The following is a 16,418-nucleotide window of genomic DNA, read 5'->3' on the forward strand; positions in this document are numbered from 1 at the left end:
TAAATTAATGGAAATTATTAAAGAAAGCAAAAATATCAGTTCCTCAGTCAACAATGAAAAAAAAGTGTTTTTGCTTTTTTAAAATTTTATTTAGGACTACACAGATGAAATAACATAAAAAGGACAAAAAGGATTAGTGAACACAGGGTTGTGATGGTCCTAGAGTAGAGGTGGTTGACAGTAGTTCAATCTGACTCTTCAGCCTCTGAAATTATATTGCCATGCTTAGTCCATAGTAGGGCAACTTTACATATTATATAAAACCAGCAATTCTTCCTGGAGGAATTTCTGTAAAAGTGTTAATATCAGTAAGCAGATAGTTTGGTAGGAGTTTTTGGTTAGCTGGTTTGGTCTTTTACAGACGTAGTTTTATTTGTCCCAGGGTATTCTGGAACTCATGTTGGCAAGGATGTTCTTGAACTCCTGATCTCCTTGCCCCCATTACCCTCCCAAGTATTGGGATTGCAGGCATGAGCCACTATATCTTTCTACAAGGTTTAGTGCATTTTGAAAAGCCACAAGATGGCACTCTTGTTCTTTATGACTCTGCATCAATTTCTTCAAAGATGTTCAGGAAGGCTGGTAAGGCTGCCATCTTATCTGTTGGTGTGGATGTCACCTTGAAAGGGATTCATTTTATTCAAACCTAAAATTGTAGCAATTCTTACAGAGAACCCTGAGTGCTGCTTAGTTAAAAAGTTCTAAATTTAGTTCAGTAATGTGTGGATATTTTAGGGAAAAAAAGTTCAGTATTGATTCATAAAACACCAGCTTTTATGTGTATGTGTGTGTTTATGTGTGAGAGAAAGAGTGCTGATACCTGAGTGCCATAATGTGCATGTAGAGGTCTGAGGACAACTTTCCCTAATGAGTTCCAAGGATTGAACCCAAACCATAAGGTTTGCGTGGCAAGCCTCCTCCCAACCCCAGCGACTTTATTGTGCCGATACAACATCAGCTTTTTTTATAATAAAAATAAAGACAAAAAGTACAATAATCCTGTTTTTTTTTTGTTTTGGTTTTTGGTTTTTGGTTTTTTTGCTTTTTCGAGACAGGGTTTCTCTGTGGTTTTGGAGCCTGTCCTGGAACTAGCTCTTGTAGACCAGGCTGGTCTCGAACTCACAGAGATCCGCCTGCCTCTACCTCCCAAGTACTGGGATTAAAGGCATGCGCCACCACCGCCCGGCCTCCTGTTTTTTTTTTTTTTAATTAAATTTTTTTACTTTATGTATATGGGTATTTTGTCTGCATGTATGTCTGTGTACCGTGCATGTACCTGGTGCTCTTGGAGACCAGAAGAGGGTCTCAGATCCCCGGGAATAAAGTTACAGACAATTGTAAGCTACCTGTATATCCTAGAAATTGAAGCCAGGGAGTTACAGATGGTTAAGAGCATCGTGTAGGTTCTACGAATTTCACCCAGGTCTTCTAGAATAGTAGCCAGTGCTCTTAATAACCACCGAGCCACCTTGCCAGTCCCAATAATCCCTCTTTGATTTCAGCAAATCTTAATAGATAGGAGTCTATAGACAAAGAGCTACCCAAGAAGCAGAAACTCAAGAGACGCTAGCTTTGCCAACTAAGTTACGAACCCAGAACATGAAACTTCTGGACAAGAAATAGATCACTTCATAGGATTATATTTGGAAACTAAGGAGCCTAAATTGCCTGTGAATCACTGATTTGAAACCAGAAAGATCTGTAATTAGTCTCTGAAGTCCGTCAAAGGTAACAAACAAAGGTCCGCAGGTCAATGTGGAAAGTTTCAAGATTCCAATTCCCACCACATTCTGTACTCTCGGGCAATTCTTGGGATGATATAGTTATATAAAATTTGGATAATAAAGTGGAACTTGAATATTGAAAGGTTGTTCTGAAGATGAAGTATATCTAAATGGCTGAAGAAAGATTAAGGTCATTTTTGTCTACACTAAATTGCTTACCTTCCTTACAACTAGAACAGAGAGACATTGGTAGTGTCACATAGCATGAAACAGTTTGAATAAAATTATATGATGCAGTATTACCCCCCCTCCTTCATGCCCTATGATTGGGTGATGCTAGGGATGGAACCCTGCCCCAGTATTACATGTGGGAGGCAAGTGCTCTTCACTGAGCGAGCTATAACTTAAGCTCTCAGTATTTTGCACACACTGAATGCATTATCTGAGGAGTCCAGAAGAGGGGATCAGATCTCCTGGAATTAGAGTTATAGACTGTACTGGGAACTGAACTCTTTAGATCCTTTGCAAGAGAAGCAGCAAGCACTCTTAACCATGAAGCCATCTCTTCAGTCCAATAGTTGGCTTCTTTTGTATTTAAAGGCTCATATTGTAGCCCAGGCTGTGCTGGTACTCATTATGTACCCCTAGGCTGGCCTTGAAATCATGGCGATCCTCCTACCTCTGCCTCCCTGAGTGCTGGGCAATGAACTTTTTTTGTTTTAAATTAAAATGTCGTGTGTGTGTGGTGTGTGTGTGTGCACGCCCGTGCCCATGGGGGTCAGGAGAGTGTGATGGATCCCTTGAAGCTCTCCAGCTTATAGGCAACCATGAGCCACTTAATGTGGTTGCTGGAACCTGAACTGGTCCCCTGGAAGATCAGTAAGTTCTCCTAACTGCCTAGCCACCCCTCCAGCCCTAGCTCTTAGTTGAGTTTGGTGGCACATGCCTATAATCTCAGGTTGAGGCAGGAGGATTGAGGGTTGTAGGCCAACCTGGGCTACATAATGAGTCTAAAAAAGAAAATTGCATAGTAAGTCTAAAAAGAAAATTGATTCTTTAGCATTCACTGAGGTACTGAGGGGCTTTTGATATGCTTCCTGAATGTAAAGTACTTGATAATTTTAGCTGGAGGAGAGCAGAAATGTTCAGAAACAAATGAAGATTATGCAGAAGAAGCAAGCCCAGATCGTGAAAGAGAAAGTTCACCTGCAGAGTGAACACAGCAAGGCCATCTTGGCAAGAAGCAAACTGGAGTCTCTTTGCAGGGAACTTCAGCGTCACAATAAGACCTTAAAGGTTAGTTCTTATTTATTTTTTTCTATTTTACAGAAATAATGTTCTCAACTGATTTTACAAGAGGTCATCTTGTATCTATTTGAAATCTGAAATCTGTGCCTACCCAGAGATGAGATATGAGCCTTTCTGGTTTGCTTGGGCTGATGCTTCGTATGAGACAATATAATGTGAGACTGATAGAATAACATTGTGTGTTAAATGTGGGTTTCCTGTTTAAACAAAAAGGAATTCCCTCATTCCCTCATATTTTGGTCACAGAGAATAAGTAAACATTGCAACCCCCACTCTCTAGCTTCCTTTTTAAAAGGTTTTATTTATGTGTATGGTGTTTTGCCTGCATGTATGTGTGTACCATGTGCATGGCTAGTGCTGGAAGAGGACAAAAGAGGGTGTTGGATATGCTGTAACTGAAGTAAGTTACTGATAGTTATTAGCCACTATCTGCTGGGTGCTGGGAACTGAATGAACATGGTTCTCTGCAAAAGCAGCAGTGCTCTTAACCGCTGACCTATCTCTCCAGCCTACCCACCCCCCTTTTGAAACCATGGTTTAGGAAGCCCAGAGTTGCTGTAGAAAACTAAAGTAGTTGCCATGAAACGAGAAACTGGTAAATTTAGTATCGGTATTTTGAGAAAGGAGCACTGCTGAACACTAGGTGGATGTCAGGGCTGAACTGCCCAACATTTCATGGCCATTCCCAGGTACTGAGTACTTTTGGCAGTTGCACGGAGATCTTGGCAGATTATACAGGAAGAGTGAGCAGATACCCAAAGATGACTTGGTATGCATGGAGGAAGAGAGAAAAAAGAGCCATGAAAAGGATCTGCCTCAGCCGGGCGGTGGTGGCGCACGCCTTTAATCCCAGCACTCGGGAGGCAGAGGCAGGTGGATCTCTGTGAGTTTGAGACCAGCCTGGTCTACAAGTTCCAGGACAGGCTCCAAAACCACAGAGAAACCCTGTCTCGAAAAACCAAAAAAAAAAAAAAAAAAAAAAAATGAAAAATGAAAAGGATCCGCCTCTTAACATTGTAGCTGGCCTGTTCTTACATACAACAGAGTGGGATTTTGAGCTGGAACTCTGAGCAAACGCCCCATTTCTTAACTACATCCCAGGGACCTAGAAACAATAGCACTTAGGACATGGATTTTTCACCAGATAGGAATTAACATTTGCTTCCTTTTAAGATTTTATTGGGGTGGGGAGGTGTGCACACACACGCTCACAGTGAGAACCTGAATCTCTTGGAGTTATAGGTGGTTGTGAGCCACCTGATATGGATGCTGGGGACTGGACTTGTGTTCTGTATGAGAGCAGTAAGTGCTCTTAACCCCTGAGCCATCTCTTCAGTCTTTTGATCTTTTGTATTTATTTTACTTAAAAGATTTATTTATGTGTATGAGATTTTTGCCTGCATGTATACCTGTGTACCAGTAGATAGCTGGTGGCTATGATCAGAAGCAGGCATCAGAAATGGGAATTACCCTGAACTGGAAGTTATGGATGGGTGCTGGGAATCAAACCAAGGTCCTCTTAACCACTGAGCTAACTCTCCAGCCCTGAACCTTTAAATAAGATACCTCTTAATGAGATACTTGGGCTAACAGTGTACGCCTGTAATCACAGCTACTTAGAAGACTGAGGCCAGAAGTAAGGCAAATTTAAGACCTGTTAGGCTACAGAACAAGTTCAAGGCCATCCTGGGCAACTTAATGAGATCTTGTTTCAAAATGAAAACTAAAAATTGGACTGGGGATATAGCCTACTCACTTGCCGAGTATGCTCAAAGCCCTTGTTTCAATCCTTTTAACTTACTTCCACTACCCCCAAATTAAAAGTTAGGCATTTTTCCCTATAATTAGTTGTTTTGAATGGTATAGTAAAATTTACATTTGAAGGTAAGCTTTTTTAAAAAAAGGATATCATTGGTCTCTTGATCTCTTAAGAGAGGTGTGGCCTAGAAAGTAAACTGAAGGAGGGTTGTCTGCTCAGACTCATCTAAGTTGATTTCTTGTGTGGTTATCAAGCCTGTTCCAGTAGACAGTCAATTGATATAACTGGGACTCTATATCTCATCACTCTGTATGTCTTTTTTTCCTTGTTTTTTTCAAGACTAGATTTCTCTGTATAACAGTCCTGGCTGTCCTGGAACTTGCTCTGTAGACCAGGCTGGCCTCGAACTCAGAGAAAGTTTCTGATTCTAAGTAAGGAGGACAAATTGTACTTTAGAAGCAATGTTTCAGGGCAGTCACAGCAGCTTTTCTTCCTCTCCACATGCTAGGCAAATACTTTTTTTTACCAGGCTGCATTTCTAACCTTTTTTATTTTTGGTGTGTGTGTCCATTTGTGTGTTGGGGGGTAGTAGAGTAAGTTTGCATGTGGAATCCCTCCAGAGCTAGGATTACAGGCACAGGCTGCCGTGCCCTACTTTTTATGTGGGTGCTGGAGATTTGAACTCAGTTCCTAGGCTTGGGCAGCAGGTACTTTACCAACTGAACTATTTCCCCTACCCTCTCATTTGAGACAGGGTCTCACTAAATTGCCCAAATTGTTCTTTAATTCACTCTTTAAGCCCTGGCAGGCTTTGAACTTCTCAGCCTTGAGTAGCTGAGTTCACGGGCCTGGCAACAGCAGCTTCTTTGAGCATTTTGTTCATGGGTGTACTATTAACAAAAATTCCTTTGGGTATTAGGAGGAAAATATGCAGCAGGCAAGAGAGGAAGAAGAGCGACGTAAAGAAGCAACAGCACATTTCCAGATTACTCTAAATGAAATACAAGCCCAGCTGGAACAGCATGACATACATAATGCCAAACTCCGACAGGAGAACATCGAACTGGGAGAGAAGCTGAAGAAGCTCATTGAGCAGTATGCATTGAGGGAAGAGGTAATACCATTCAATTGCTTTCCACAGCTTCTCCCTATTAGTAGTAACTTCTGTTTACTTTAAAAGTATTGTTACAGGATGTTTTAGAATTCTTCGTGTATAGTATAAGGTGGGTTTATTGACTAGGTAAAGGATCAAACCATTGCATAACCAGAAAGATTAAATAAGAGTCTATCTGCATGAATAGGCAAGACAATTTCCAGTTTTGTTAAATACTAGTTCCATGAAGTACTAGAAGATGGCAATTTTCACATTATTTTCTTATCTGGACTAATAATAATGAATGAATGCTTGGCCCCGGAATACCCTGCATCTCAAGACATTTGTGATAATCTATAGCCATTTCATTACATCTGTGTCTCAGGTTTATGTTTGTTTTTGATTTTTTTCCTGTTGATATTGGGTTTTGCTTATTGCCCTGGGTGGCTTCCAATTCATGGGCTTAACTATATTTTCCTGTTTGAACAGCCCAGCCCAGCCTTTACATTTAAAAAAGTATTCTTTCTTTTAATGGGGTTTCTCTGTGTAACAGCGCTATCTGTTCTTGAACTAGCTCTGTAAACCAGGCTGGCCTCAACCTCAGAGATCTACCTGCCTCTGCCTTCTGAGCCATGGGATTAAAGGCGTGCGCCAACATTGCCTAGCAACAACTAATTTTTTAGGTTTTTGCATTGCTAGTGGTCAAATCCAAGGCCTTGGCCATACTTGCCCAAGGTGGGTGCTTTCTGTTCCTAACGTAGCTACCCTCAACCCTATTTTTTATTTATCTTTTAGTGCTGGGATCAATCCCATGAACCTTATGTATGCTAAGTATGTTTCATCATTGAACTTATATCCCGGACCTGTCTTTTGTTTTTGTTGTTTATTTTAGGTATGGTCTTTTTCTGTGGCCCAGGCTGACTTGAAACTCCCTATATTCCTGCCTGGCCTGGAACTCATGGCACATGTCTTTGCTTTCTGATTGCTAAGATTACAGGTGTCCTGTGTTTTTTTTTCCAAGACAGTGTCTCACTATGGTCTTGAATAGGTTTTGAGTTTTCAACAGTCTATTTTTAATTTTTCATGTTTGTCTTTGTCTGGATGTGGGTTTGTGTACATGAGTGCAGTGGCCACAGAGGCCAGAAGAGGACTGGATCCCTTGGAACTGAAATTATAGGTGACAGTGAGCTGCCCAAGGTGGGTGCTGGTAACCAAAATCGGAGCAGCACTTGTATTTGCTGAGTCATGTCCCTACTTCCTATGGCTTGAACTCATTAAAAATTTGTAAAAATTATTTTATGTGTATGGGTGTTCTGTTTGCACATGTATCTGTGCACATAAGGAGGCCAGAAGAGTGTCAGATCCCCTGAAACTGGAGTTATAGTTGGTTGTAAGCATCCATGCGAGTGCTGGGATTCAAACTCAGATTCTCTGCAAGAACAGCCTTAAAATTCTTAAATTCATAGATATTTCAGTATATAACTCAGAAAGCTCTTTTTGGCCATATAATTTTCACATCTAAAAAGTGAAGTTAGCATCTGCTTGTCTTTTTAAAATTTGTATGTGTGTGGGTGCCCGAAGAGGTCATAAGAGGGTATTGGATTCCCTGGAGTTGGAATTACAGGCATTTGTGAGCTGCCCATCATATGTACTGGAAAACAAACTTTGGTCCTCTACAAGAGCAACAGCAAGAAGAGCAGCAAGAACGCTTAAGCATTCCTACTTTCCTGTTATTAAAAAATCTGAATTAAAATCCAAATAAAGTTTGTCTACTTCACTAGATTATGTCTCATCTCCAAAATACAGATTTCCTTGGTCTGCTTTTATTATTGAAGAGCTTATTAAATAAAGTTTTGTGGGTTTGTTGTCATTCAGGTTAAGATTTACTATTAAAATATTAAAGCCCTAATTTTCTTTTTGGTTTCCTCTGTAATCCTGGCTATCCTGGAGCTTGCTATGTAGACCAGGCTGACCTCAAATTCACAAAGATCCTCCCACTGGGATTAAAGAAGTGTGCCTCCAGGACAAATCCTAATTTTCTTACAATGATTCTTTTAATTTTTTTAATGGACTGTTTCTTCATTAGAGAATCATGTGTTTGTTCAAATTCATAAATGAAAATATAATCTGCCGTTTTAATACCTAGGCTATCTTATCACCAACTAGTATTCTTCCTGTCACATATCATACTATAACTGGAAAAATCCCAATTCTGCAGTTCCGAGGTGGCATATTCTGATGTCTGGTAAGGCACCAAACACCTTCTTTGGTTTGACTCAGCAAACAGATTCTGGCACTGAGATTTAGCAGGACAGAAACTTACCTAATTGATAAATTTGCCTTAGTTTGGCTTTGACTTATCATGCTGCCTTCAACTGAGGAATTTAACAAAATTTAACGGGTAGAGAAAAAAGGAACGGACAGAAAAGGTGTGTGTATGTGTGTGTCTTGATGTTTAGTTTCTCAGTACACAGCAGAAACAAGAATTTCAAAGCTTGTAGTGGTGGTGCCTAGCTCCAACAGCGCAATGTTCTTGCAGGTGGTGTCAAACATTGTTACAGATGTAGGGATGGAAGACCTAGATTATTAGCTATGTGGGTTTTACAGGAAAGCAGGCCAAGCAGTGTTTTAACATCTTATATTTCCTCCCCATTGTGTTCTCCCTTCATGAAGTGATGAAAGGAATTCTTTTTTCATAGCACATTGATAAAGTATTCAAACACAAGGAATTGCAACAACAGCTTGTGGATGCCAAACTTCAGCAAACGACACAGCTGATAAAAGAAGCTGATGAAAAACATCAAAGAGAAAGAGAGTTTGTAAGTTCTGTTCCTAAAGAAAAGAAAAAAGGTATTGCCAGTATTTTAACTAAAACATTTAATGTCACCCAAGGGGTATGATAGTTAATTATTCGTTCTAGAAAGCTTTTGGCTACTTCTGTTCAGAGACCCACTTGCCTGTCTTCCGAGTGTCTCCCACTGCCAGGTGGTGGTGGCGCATGCCTTTAATCCCAGCACTCAGAAGACAGAGGCGGGTAGATCTCTGGGAGTTCGAGGCCAGTCTGGTCTACAGAGCTAGTTCTAGAACAGCAGAGCTACCCAGAGAAACCCCGTCTTAAAAAGAAAAAAAGAAAAAAAAAAGAAAAAGAAAAGTAAAATAGAGAGTAAAGATAGGCACCACCATACCTTGCCCTAGTTTTGTTTTTTAACAAGTTGACACTATGATCGGTGTAACTATTTTGAGTTTATTGAGTTCGGGTCTTATTGTAGCCTTGGCAGAAGATGAACTTGAACTCATGAACCACCACACCCAATTTATGATTTTGCTAAGGACTGAACCCCAGGGCTTGTGGATATACGGCAAGCGCTCTATCAACCGAAGCATCATCCTTCACCAGTTTTTTTCTTGTTGTTTTTTTATGCTTAGAATCCTGTTATCTAATTTCATTGCTTTTCACCATAGCCTTCTACCCAGTCTTATCTTGCTCCTCAGGTAGCACAAGTTTTCTCAGCCATTTGAGGTATTTAGCACATTATTTTTACCTAAAATACCCCCCTTAAACCTGAATTTTGTAAATTGTTTTAGGCCTCCACAGTACCTTTACCTTTTTCTAATTAAGAAGTAAAAGATGCCTTTCTGCTTCTGTAAGCATTGCTAAGAAGCATAATAATGGAAGGTGAGTGTAGACGGCAACTGAAAGAAGGTATTCCATTTTTAGGGTAGTCATTCTTGCTAAAACAGTGAACAAAAGGGTGCGGTAGAATTGGATCATTATTCAATATTATATTCACAGTTGTAATTGCTATTAGTACTTTTGCAAGAATGTTTCTGTTTTCTAGTTACTAAAAGAAGCAACAGAATCCAGGCACAAATATGAACAAATGAAACAGCAAGAAGTACAACTAAAACAGCAGGTAACTTGATAGTTCGGGATAGCGAATTTTAAGAAAAATCATTCATTTAATAAGTACGTTCAATCTTCTCTAAGGTGGTGTTGCTTGTTCCCAGAAAAGGAAGCAATCACATATATCTCTTGGAAGTCTCTTTTCATTTAGGGTAACCTTCCAAATTTGAGTGTCCCTGGTTTATAGTACTAAAAGACTTATGTCTTAGTAGGCTCCCACTCCTAAATCTCAGCCCAGCTGGGATAAAATTAGTTATCCATCTTTCATGGCTTTCATTTGTGTTACCTCATTTCTCACTAAAGGAAACTGACAAACTTCCAGATCCAAAGAATGTTATAAAAATTCACATACCTTAACATACCAATTTAGCACCAAAACGGTTTTAAAACTACTTGTAACCATACTTTCACTTGTAGGTAGCTTTGTGAAATGCTTTTAGCCAAGGCTTTCTCTCCTTTTCATTCCAGATTCTGTAGGTGTTGTTACAATGTTTGGAATAATAGTGTGTACTATTCATCTCTTTTCTTGAGGAGATGGTCCAAGACAGACTTCTGTCTTAATAGGTGAAATTAGGTGTTTGTAATTATAATCTACCCCCTTTTAGCTAAATATTATTGAAATAATGATCAAGTTTAGTGCAAGGCTCTTTAAATAATACTCCAGATACATTAAGCCTGGCTTCAGTCTGTTTTTTCTTCTTTTTTTGGTTTTTTGAGACAGGGTTTCCCTGTCTAACAGCCCTGGCCATCCTGGAACTAGCTCTTGTAGACCAGGCTGGCCTTGAACTCACAGAGATCCACCTGTCTCTGCTGGGATTAAAGGTTTACGCCACGACCCCTGGGCGGCATCAATCCTTATAAGCACCTCTTCTGGATACTATTTTTTGAGTCGGGTAGGACATCTTACAATATTGGTGAGATAAACTTCTTACAAAGCGATTCTAACTTTTTTGAGACAGGGTTTCTCTGTGTAACAGCTCTGGCTGTCATGGAACGTGCTCTGTAAACCAGGCTGGTCTCTCATCTGCCTGCCTCTCAAATACTGGGATTAAAGGCATGCATTACCACAACCTCGCAAAGCTAGCCTAATTTAAGAGTACAAATTTTAATATTTTTTACCATAAGTTATGATCATGCCAGAACACTGTTAGGAAATTCAAATCCCATTACTGCTCTGTCCTATACATTCAGGTGTACGAATGGAGATGAGTATCAATGTGGATGAGATATAAAGTCCATGTTCTGCAGATGTTGATAAACTGACCTGTGCCATGTTTCCTTTGCTGTCAACTATCCTTTTCAAGAGTTGATCTCATTTGCTGCTTTTACTGTGGTATTTCATAGTAGTTACCTTGGCCCACTGTTTTGTGATTAGCCATGTTAAGTCCAAGTGTAATGATAGTTACCGTCTATTCACTACTGTGGGCCAACATTGAACTCTCTAAAGAGACAGCCATGGTATAGGTGCGGTGGTGGCGCATACCTTTAATCCCAGCACTTGGGAGTACGAGGCCAGCCTGGTCTACAGAGCTACTTTCAGGACAGCTAGGGCTGTTACACAGAGAAACCCTGTGTCAAAGAGAGAGACAGACAGACTTCCTTTGGATGTCCCATCATCAAAACAGGCTTCACTGAAACTACTGGAGTGTCTTAATTCCAAGTGCATTAAGAGCTCTTGACTCAACTTGAGCACCACTGTTGTCCCTGACTTCAGGCTGTCAGTCTCGGATGTTAGGGTGGAACACACCTCCACTAGCTTTTGCTCAATCCTCAGCATTCTATTGCAGTTCCTATTTTCCTACACTTTTATGCAGACACTCCTTGTTGCCTGTCTCCTAGTGATCACTTCTAGCCTAAGAACTTGTCTGCTGCTGCTTCCCCCACAGCAGCACCTGCTCCAAGTGCTTCCCATATGGTACACCCACCTATAACTGTGGGCGGACTGCCTTCCATCATATCCCATCTCAACTTCCCACATTTTGTTAGATGTTATCTATAATATTCCTCATCACTGGTTACATTGTCTTCTGATGTCTAAGATTAAGAATCTTATGTGCACGAATGCTTTGCCTGTGTGTGTGTATGTAATATATGTATATGCCCAGTGTAGAGTCACAAGAGGGAATTACAAATATTGTGAACCTCCATGCAGGCACTGGGAACCAAAGCCCACGTCCTCTGCAAGAACACCAAGCACTCTTTCCATCCTGCCCCTCTACTTATGTGTATTTTGTGATCTCAGGAGAGGGAATAGAATCTCTTCCTCTGGACTTGTTTCCTTGTAATAACATTAGACTATCTCTGAACGGTTCCCTCCTGGATCTTAAAGCTTTTCCTTTCTTTTGACACGATGTCCTTTCCTCTCTGGAGGTTTTCTCTAAAGGAGAATAAAGGGTGGGCTAGCTTATGTTTGATATATGTGTGCGTGTGTGCGTGTTTGATACATATTATTACATCAAATTCCTTGAACTTAAAAGAAAAAATGGTGCTTCTTACTTTTTATTCTTTCCTTAATCATCTGAATATCCCCAACCACCATTCTGCCTGCGCTCAGGAGATATTCTTGATACTAAGCAGAAACATGGTATTTTAATTTTCACAGGTTGGGGCATAGCTCAAAGGTTTGCAGGGGCATGAAATTTCTGACTGCCACACCCAATGCATTTTAATTAATGGGGTTATAATTAATGCTAATATTCCTGCATTTTAAATATATGTTAATAGCAATAACCTCCCAAGTACTAGATCTCTGTGAGTTATTAGAATTTCAGGCATCTGACTGCTATTCAGAGATTGGGTGTTTGCTCTTCTGTCATTTATAACAAATACCATCATGTAGTTAAGTTTATGAGTTTGAATTGTTCACCTGGAACTCAGAATAACCAACTTTTTATTTTGTTCTGTAGCTTTCTCTTTATATGGATAAATTTGAAGAATTCCAGACTACCATGGCAAAAAGCAATGAACTTTTTACAACCTTCAGGCAGGAAATGGAAAAGGTATTTGTATGTTTTTTAGTAGACTGAAATATAAAAGGGATATTTTGAGCTCTTTATTACTACTTGGAGTGAGTTTATATTGTTATGATACTGTCTTTTATGTATCTTTCCAATTAGAGGGCTATATTTAGTCACTTTCTTTAGTGTGCCCCCAAGTAGCTTATCTTTATACTTTTAAGATTTTTCCTTACTTGCAGTAAAATCCTTTTTTGTTTTTTAGTTTTTAAAGACAGGTTTTCTCTGTGTAACAGCCTGGCTCTCCTGGAATTTGCCCCATAGACCAGGATGGCCCTTGAGATCTGCCTGCCTCTGCTTCCCAAGGACTGGAATTAAAGACTTGCACCACCAATTCTCAGCTAACTTCATTATTAGAAATAGGCCTTTTCAGTCACGTAACAGGCTTACTTCTAATCATTTCAAAAAAATTCCTTTTCTTGGCTACATTAAAAGTAGACCAGACTGGCATAATTTGACATGACCTTGAATATTTAATGCTCTATAAGCTTAGCCCACCACACCCCATGTTTTATGTTTTAGGAGTTTCACTATGATTTCTAGGTTGGTTTTAACCTTTAAAACTCAAGCAGCTCTCTTGCTTCAATCCTCAGTCTCTCAGCCCAGGTAACTGCCGCTATAGGTACATATCACATCAGACTATAATGGAGAATTTTTAAAAGTAGTGTTCAAAAGTATTATAATAGTGTACACTATTATTCCACTGAATTTTAGAGTGTTGGTTGATGTTCCAGAGCACCCATGTTGGGTGGTTCACAACCATCTGTAACTCCAAGTGATCTCATGCTATCCCTATTCTGCTGTCTGGGCATTTTGCTCATGTGCATATACCCCCCAGGCACATGAATACACACATGGCTCTGTGGTTAATAGTGCCTGTCATTCCTTCCTCTAGAGGGCTCAGTTCAGTTTCAGCACTCAAGTCAAGTCAATCATAAATTACTGGTAACTCCAGCTCCTGGAAATCCAATGTCCTCTTCTGGTCTGCATGGGCACCTACAGCCACGTGCACATAGATATACACATAAATAAAATATAAATCTTTAAAAAGCGTGATTGTAAACAAGTTGTTCTGGCTTTGTGCCCCCCATTTACTCTGTGTGTATACGTGCATGTGCAATGACACATGTGTGAGGGTCAGATGACTAATTCTGTGAGTAGGGTCTCTCCTTACACCTTGTAGGTTCCAGGGATCAAACAGGTCCATCATGCTTGGTGGCAAACACCTTCTTACTGGCCCTTTAAAAGAATAAAAAGACCCACTAAATTCAGATAGTGTTTGGCTCATTAAACATGTGCTCAATTACCAGGAGCTAAATAGTACTCAGATTACCACCTTCAAGTATTTTTAGACCTAGTAATCTGGAGACTTCCATGAGCAGGTAATTTGTTCTGCCTACCAGTCCTTTGAGTTGATAATCCGATCGAGGGGTAATTGTTAGGCACAGTAAGTATTAGCTGAATTCCAGCACATGCTCACTGTTGAAGTGGAACACAGTTCAAGACAGGGATTCCCCAAATTTGCTATCCTTGTGGAAGATCCTGTGGGATGGAAAAATACAGATCACTGTGGGTCAGTACTCAACCCAGTTCTTCCATGAGCTCTTTCCACCACCTTTGTCCTAATTTGTGTTAGCTACCAGTAGAAAGCATCTGGTCTGCCTTGTTCTGTTTCCCTTAATAGCACCTGAGGCTCAGTGTTCTGACTTGAAAATCACAGCTGGAATACTGAGAATGTGACCAATTGATAAGCGTAGATAAATCTCATTCTCAACTTTTCTTGTAGCAGAGGCTTAAGAATTTTCCTTTGCCAGGCGGTGGTGGCACACGCCTTTAATACCAGCACTCGGGAGGCAGAGGCAGGCGGATCTCTGTGAGTTCGAGACCAGCCTGGTCTACAGAACTAGTTCCAGGACAGGCTCCAAAAAACCACAGAGAAACCCTGTCGGGGGGGGGGGGAATTTTCCTTTGCCCAGGCATATTACATGCCTTTAGTCCTATCAATCCAGAGGCATAGGCAATCAGAGTCCAGCCCAGTCAATGCTACACACACACCCCAAAAATGTTCCTATGATTCTTTTGGGTCTACTTTATTATCTTTAGCAAAATTCAAGGTAGAATGAATTATGAAGATAACTAAAACATAACTTTAATTTGTATTAATTAAATTCCACCGCTTCTAATTCACAAATGATTGATTCTTGTAACAGCTCAGTGAGGCAAAGGCAGAGAGGGAAGCAATGTTAAAGCTTTTTTGATAGGACAGCTGGTAGGATAAGAAATGGAATTAAGGGGCTGGAGAGATGGCTCAGTGGTTAAGAGCATTGCCTGCTCTTCCAAAGGTCCTGAGTTCAATTCCCAGCAACCAAAATGTGGCTCGCAACCATCTGTAATGAGGTCTGGTGCCCTCTTCTGGCCTGCAGACAGACATACACATAGACAGAGTATTGTATACATAATAAATAAATAAATAAATATTTAAAAAAAAAGAAATGGAATTAAATTAAGCCCAGGAGAGATGGCTCAGTTAAGCTTACTTGTTCTTGCAGAGTATGCGAGTTCAGTTCCCAGCATCCACACGGTGGCTGGCTTACAACCATCCATAACTCCAGTTCTAGGAGATCTGATGCCTTCTTTTCACTTCCTGAGAGCACCAGGCACATGTTGTGCAGACATACATGCAGTCTAAACAGTCACATATATGAGGAAAATTTAACTGGTAATTTAGGATTTTAAAGTTGAATTATGTTCATTCACAGATGACAAAGAAAATTAAAAAACTGGAAAAAGAGACAATGGTATGGCGCACCAAATGGGAAAACAATAATAAAGCACTTCTCCAGATGGCTGAAGAGGTAAGATGGTTCCCTGAGATTAGGATGTGTCATTACTTATGCGCAGGGTACGATAGTTACTGAGTAGACTGATGCCTTTCGTCGTAGTTGCATAGTGGTAGAGTCCTGAATGATCAAACATTTTATTTATTGCCCAGCTAATACAAGCATCCTCTGAGACAATATTTTCTCAAACTTGAATTTATAATAATTCTTGCTATAAAATGCCAGGATTACTAGGTCCCAGCCAAAGGTGCTGACTGTCTAAGTTAGGTCAAGCACTTGTAAGAATGGCTAAAAGATGACTGGGCTTGGCGGTGCACACCTTACCAGCACTCAGGAGTCAGAGACAGGAGGATTTCTACGAGTTTGAGGCCAGTCAAAGCTACATGGTGAGACCTTATCTTGAGAGACTAAAACAAAATCAACTGAGAGGTGCTGATGCATTGTCCAGGCCTAGGGAAGCTCATTCGTTGGACTTCCTAGTATGACTACCAGCAAACACCCCGAATGCCTTTCTACCTGAAAAAAAAAAAAATACTTTTTGGCCATGTTCCAAGTGAAAATGTATTGCTTGCAGTCACTACACATCATAAATTTGACAGGACTGCACAATGTTAGAGCATATGTGTATAAGAATCTTATTCTGCCAGGCAGTGATGACACCTGCCTTTAATCCCAACACTTGGGAGGCAAGTACATCAAAGCCAGCCTGGTCTACAGAGTCAGTTCCAGGACAGCCAGGGCTAAAGAGAAATCATGTGTGAAAAACAAATTATTGT

The 16,418-nt window shown here is 40.3% G+C and overlaps 1 protein-coding gene across 1 annotated transcript in view; it reads left to right on the forward strand.

Moving 5' to 3' along the window:
- The window catches only part of Txlng (taxilin gamma), a 52,933-nt gene that overhangs the window by 33,073 nt on the left and 3,442 nt on the right, over positions 1–16,418 (forward strand). Inside the window, exons 4-9 of the mRNA XM_057759059.1 lie at positions 2,850–3,020; positions 5,711–5,905; positions 8,584–8,703; positions 9,724–9,798; positions 12,695–12,787; positions 15,562–15,657. Of these exons, the coding sequence (XP_057615042.1) occupies positions 2,850–3,020; positions 5,711–5,905; positions 8,584–8,703; positions 9,724–9,798; positions 12,695–12,787; positions 15,562–15,657 (750 nt within the window). The remainder of the gene's footprint in view (positions 1–2,849; positions 3,021–5,710; positions 5,906–8,583; positions 8,704–9,723; positions 9,799–12,694; positions 12,788–15,561; positions 15,658–16,418) is intronic.

Source organism: Chionomys nivalis, chromosome X, assembly GCF_950005125.1.
Source record: "Chionomys nivalis chromosome X, mChiNiv1.1, whole genome shotgun sequence".
Taxonomy (NCBI): Eukaryota; Metazoa; Chordata; class Mammalia; order Rodentia; family Cricetidae; genus Chionomys; species Chionomys nivalis.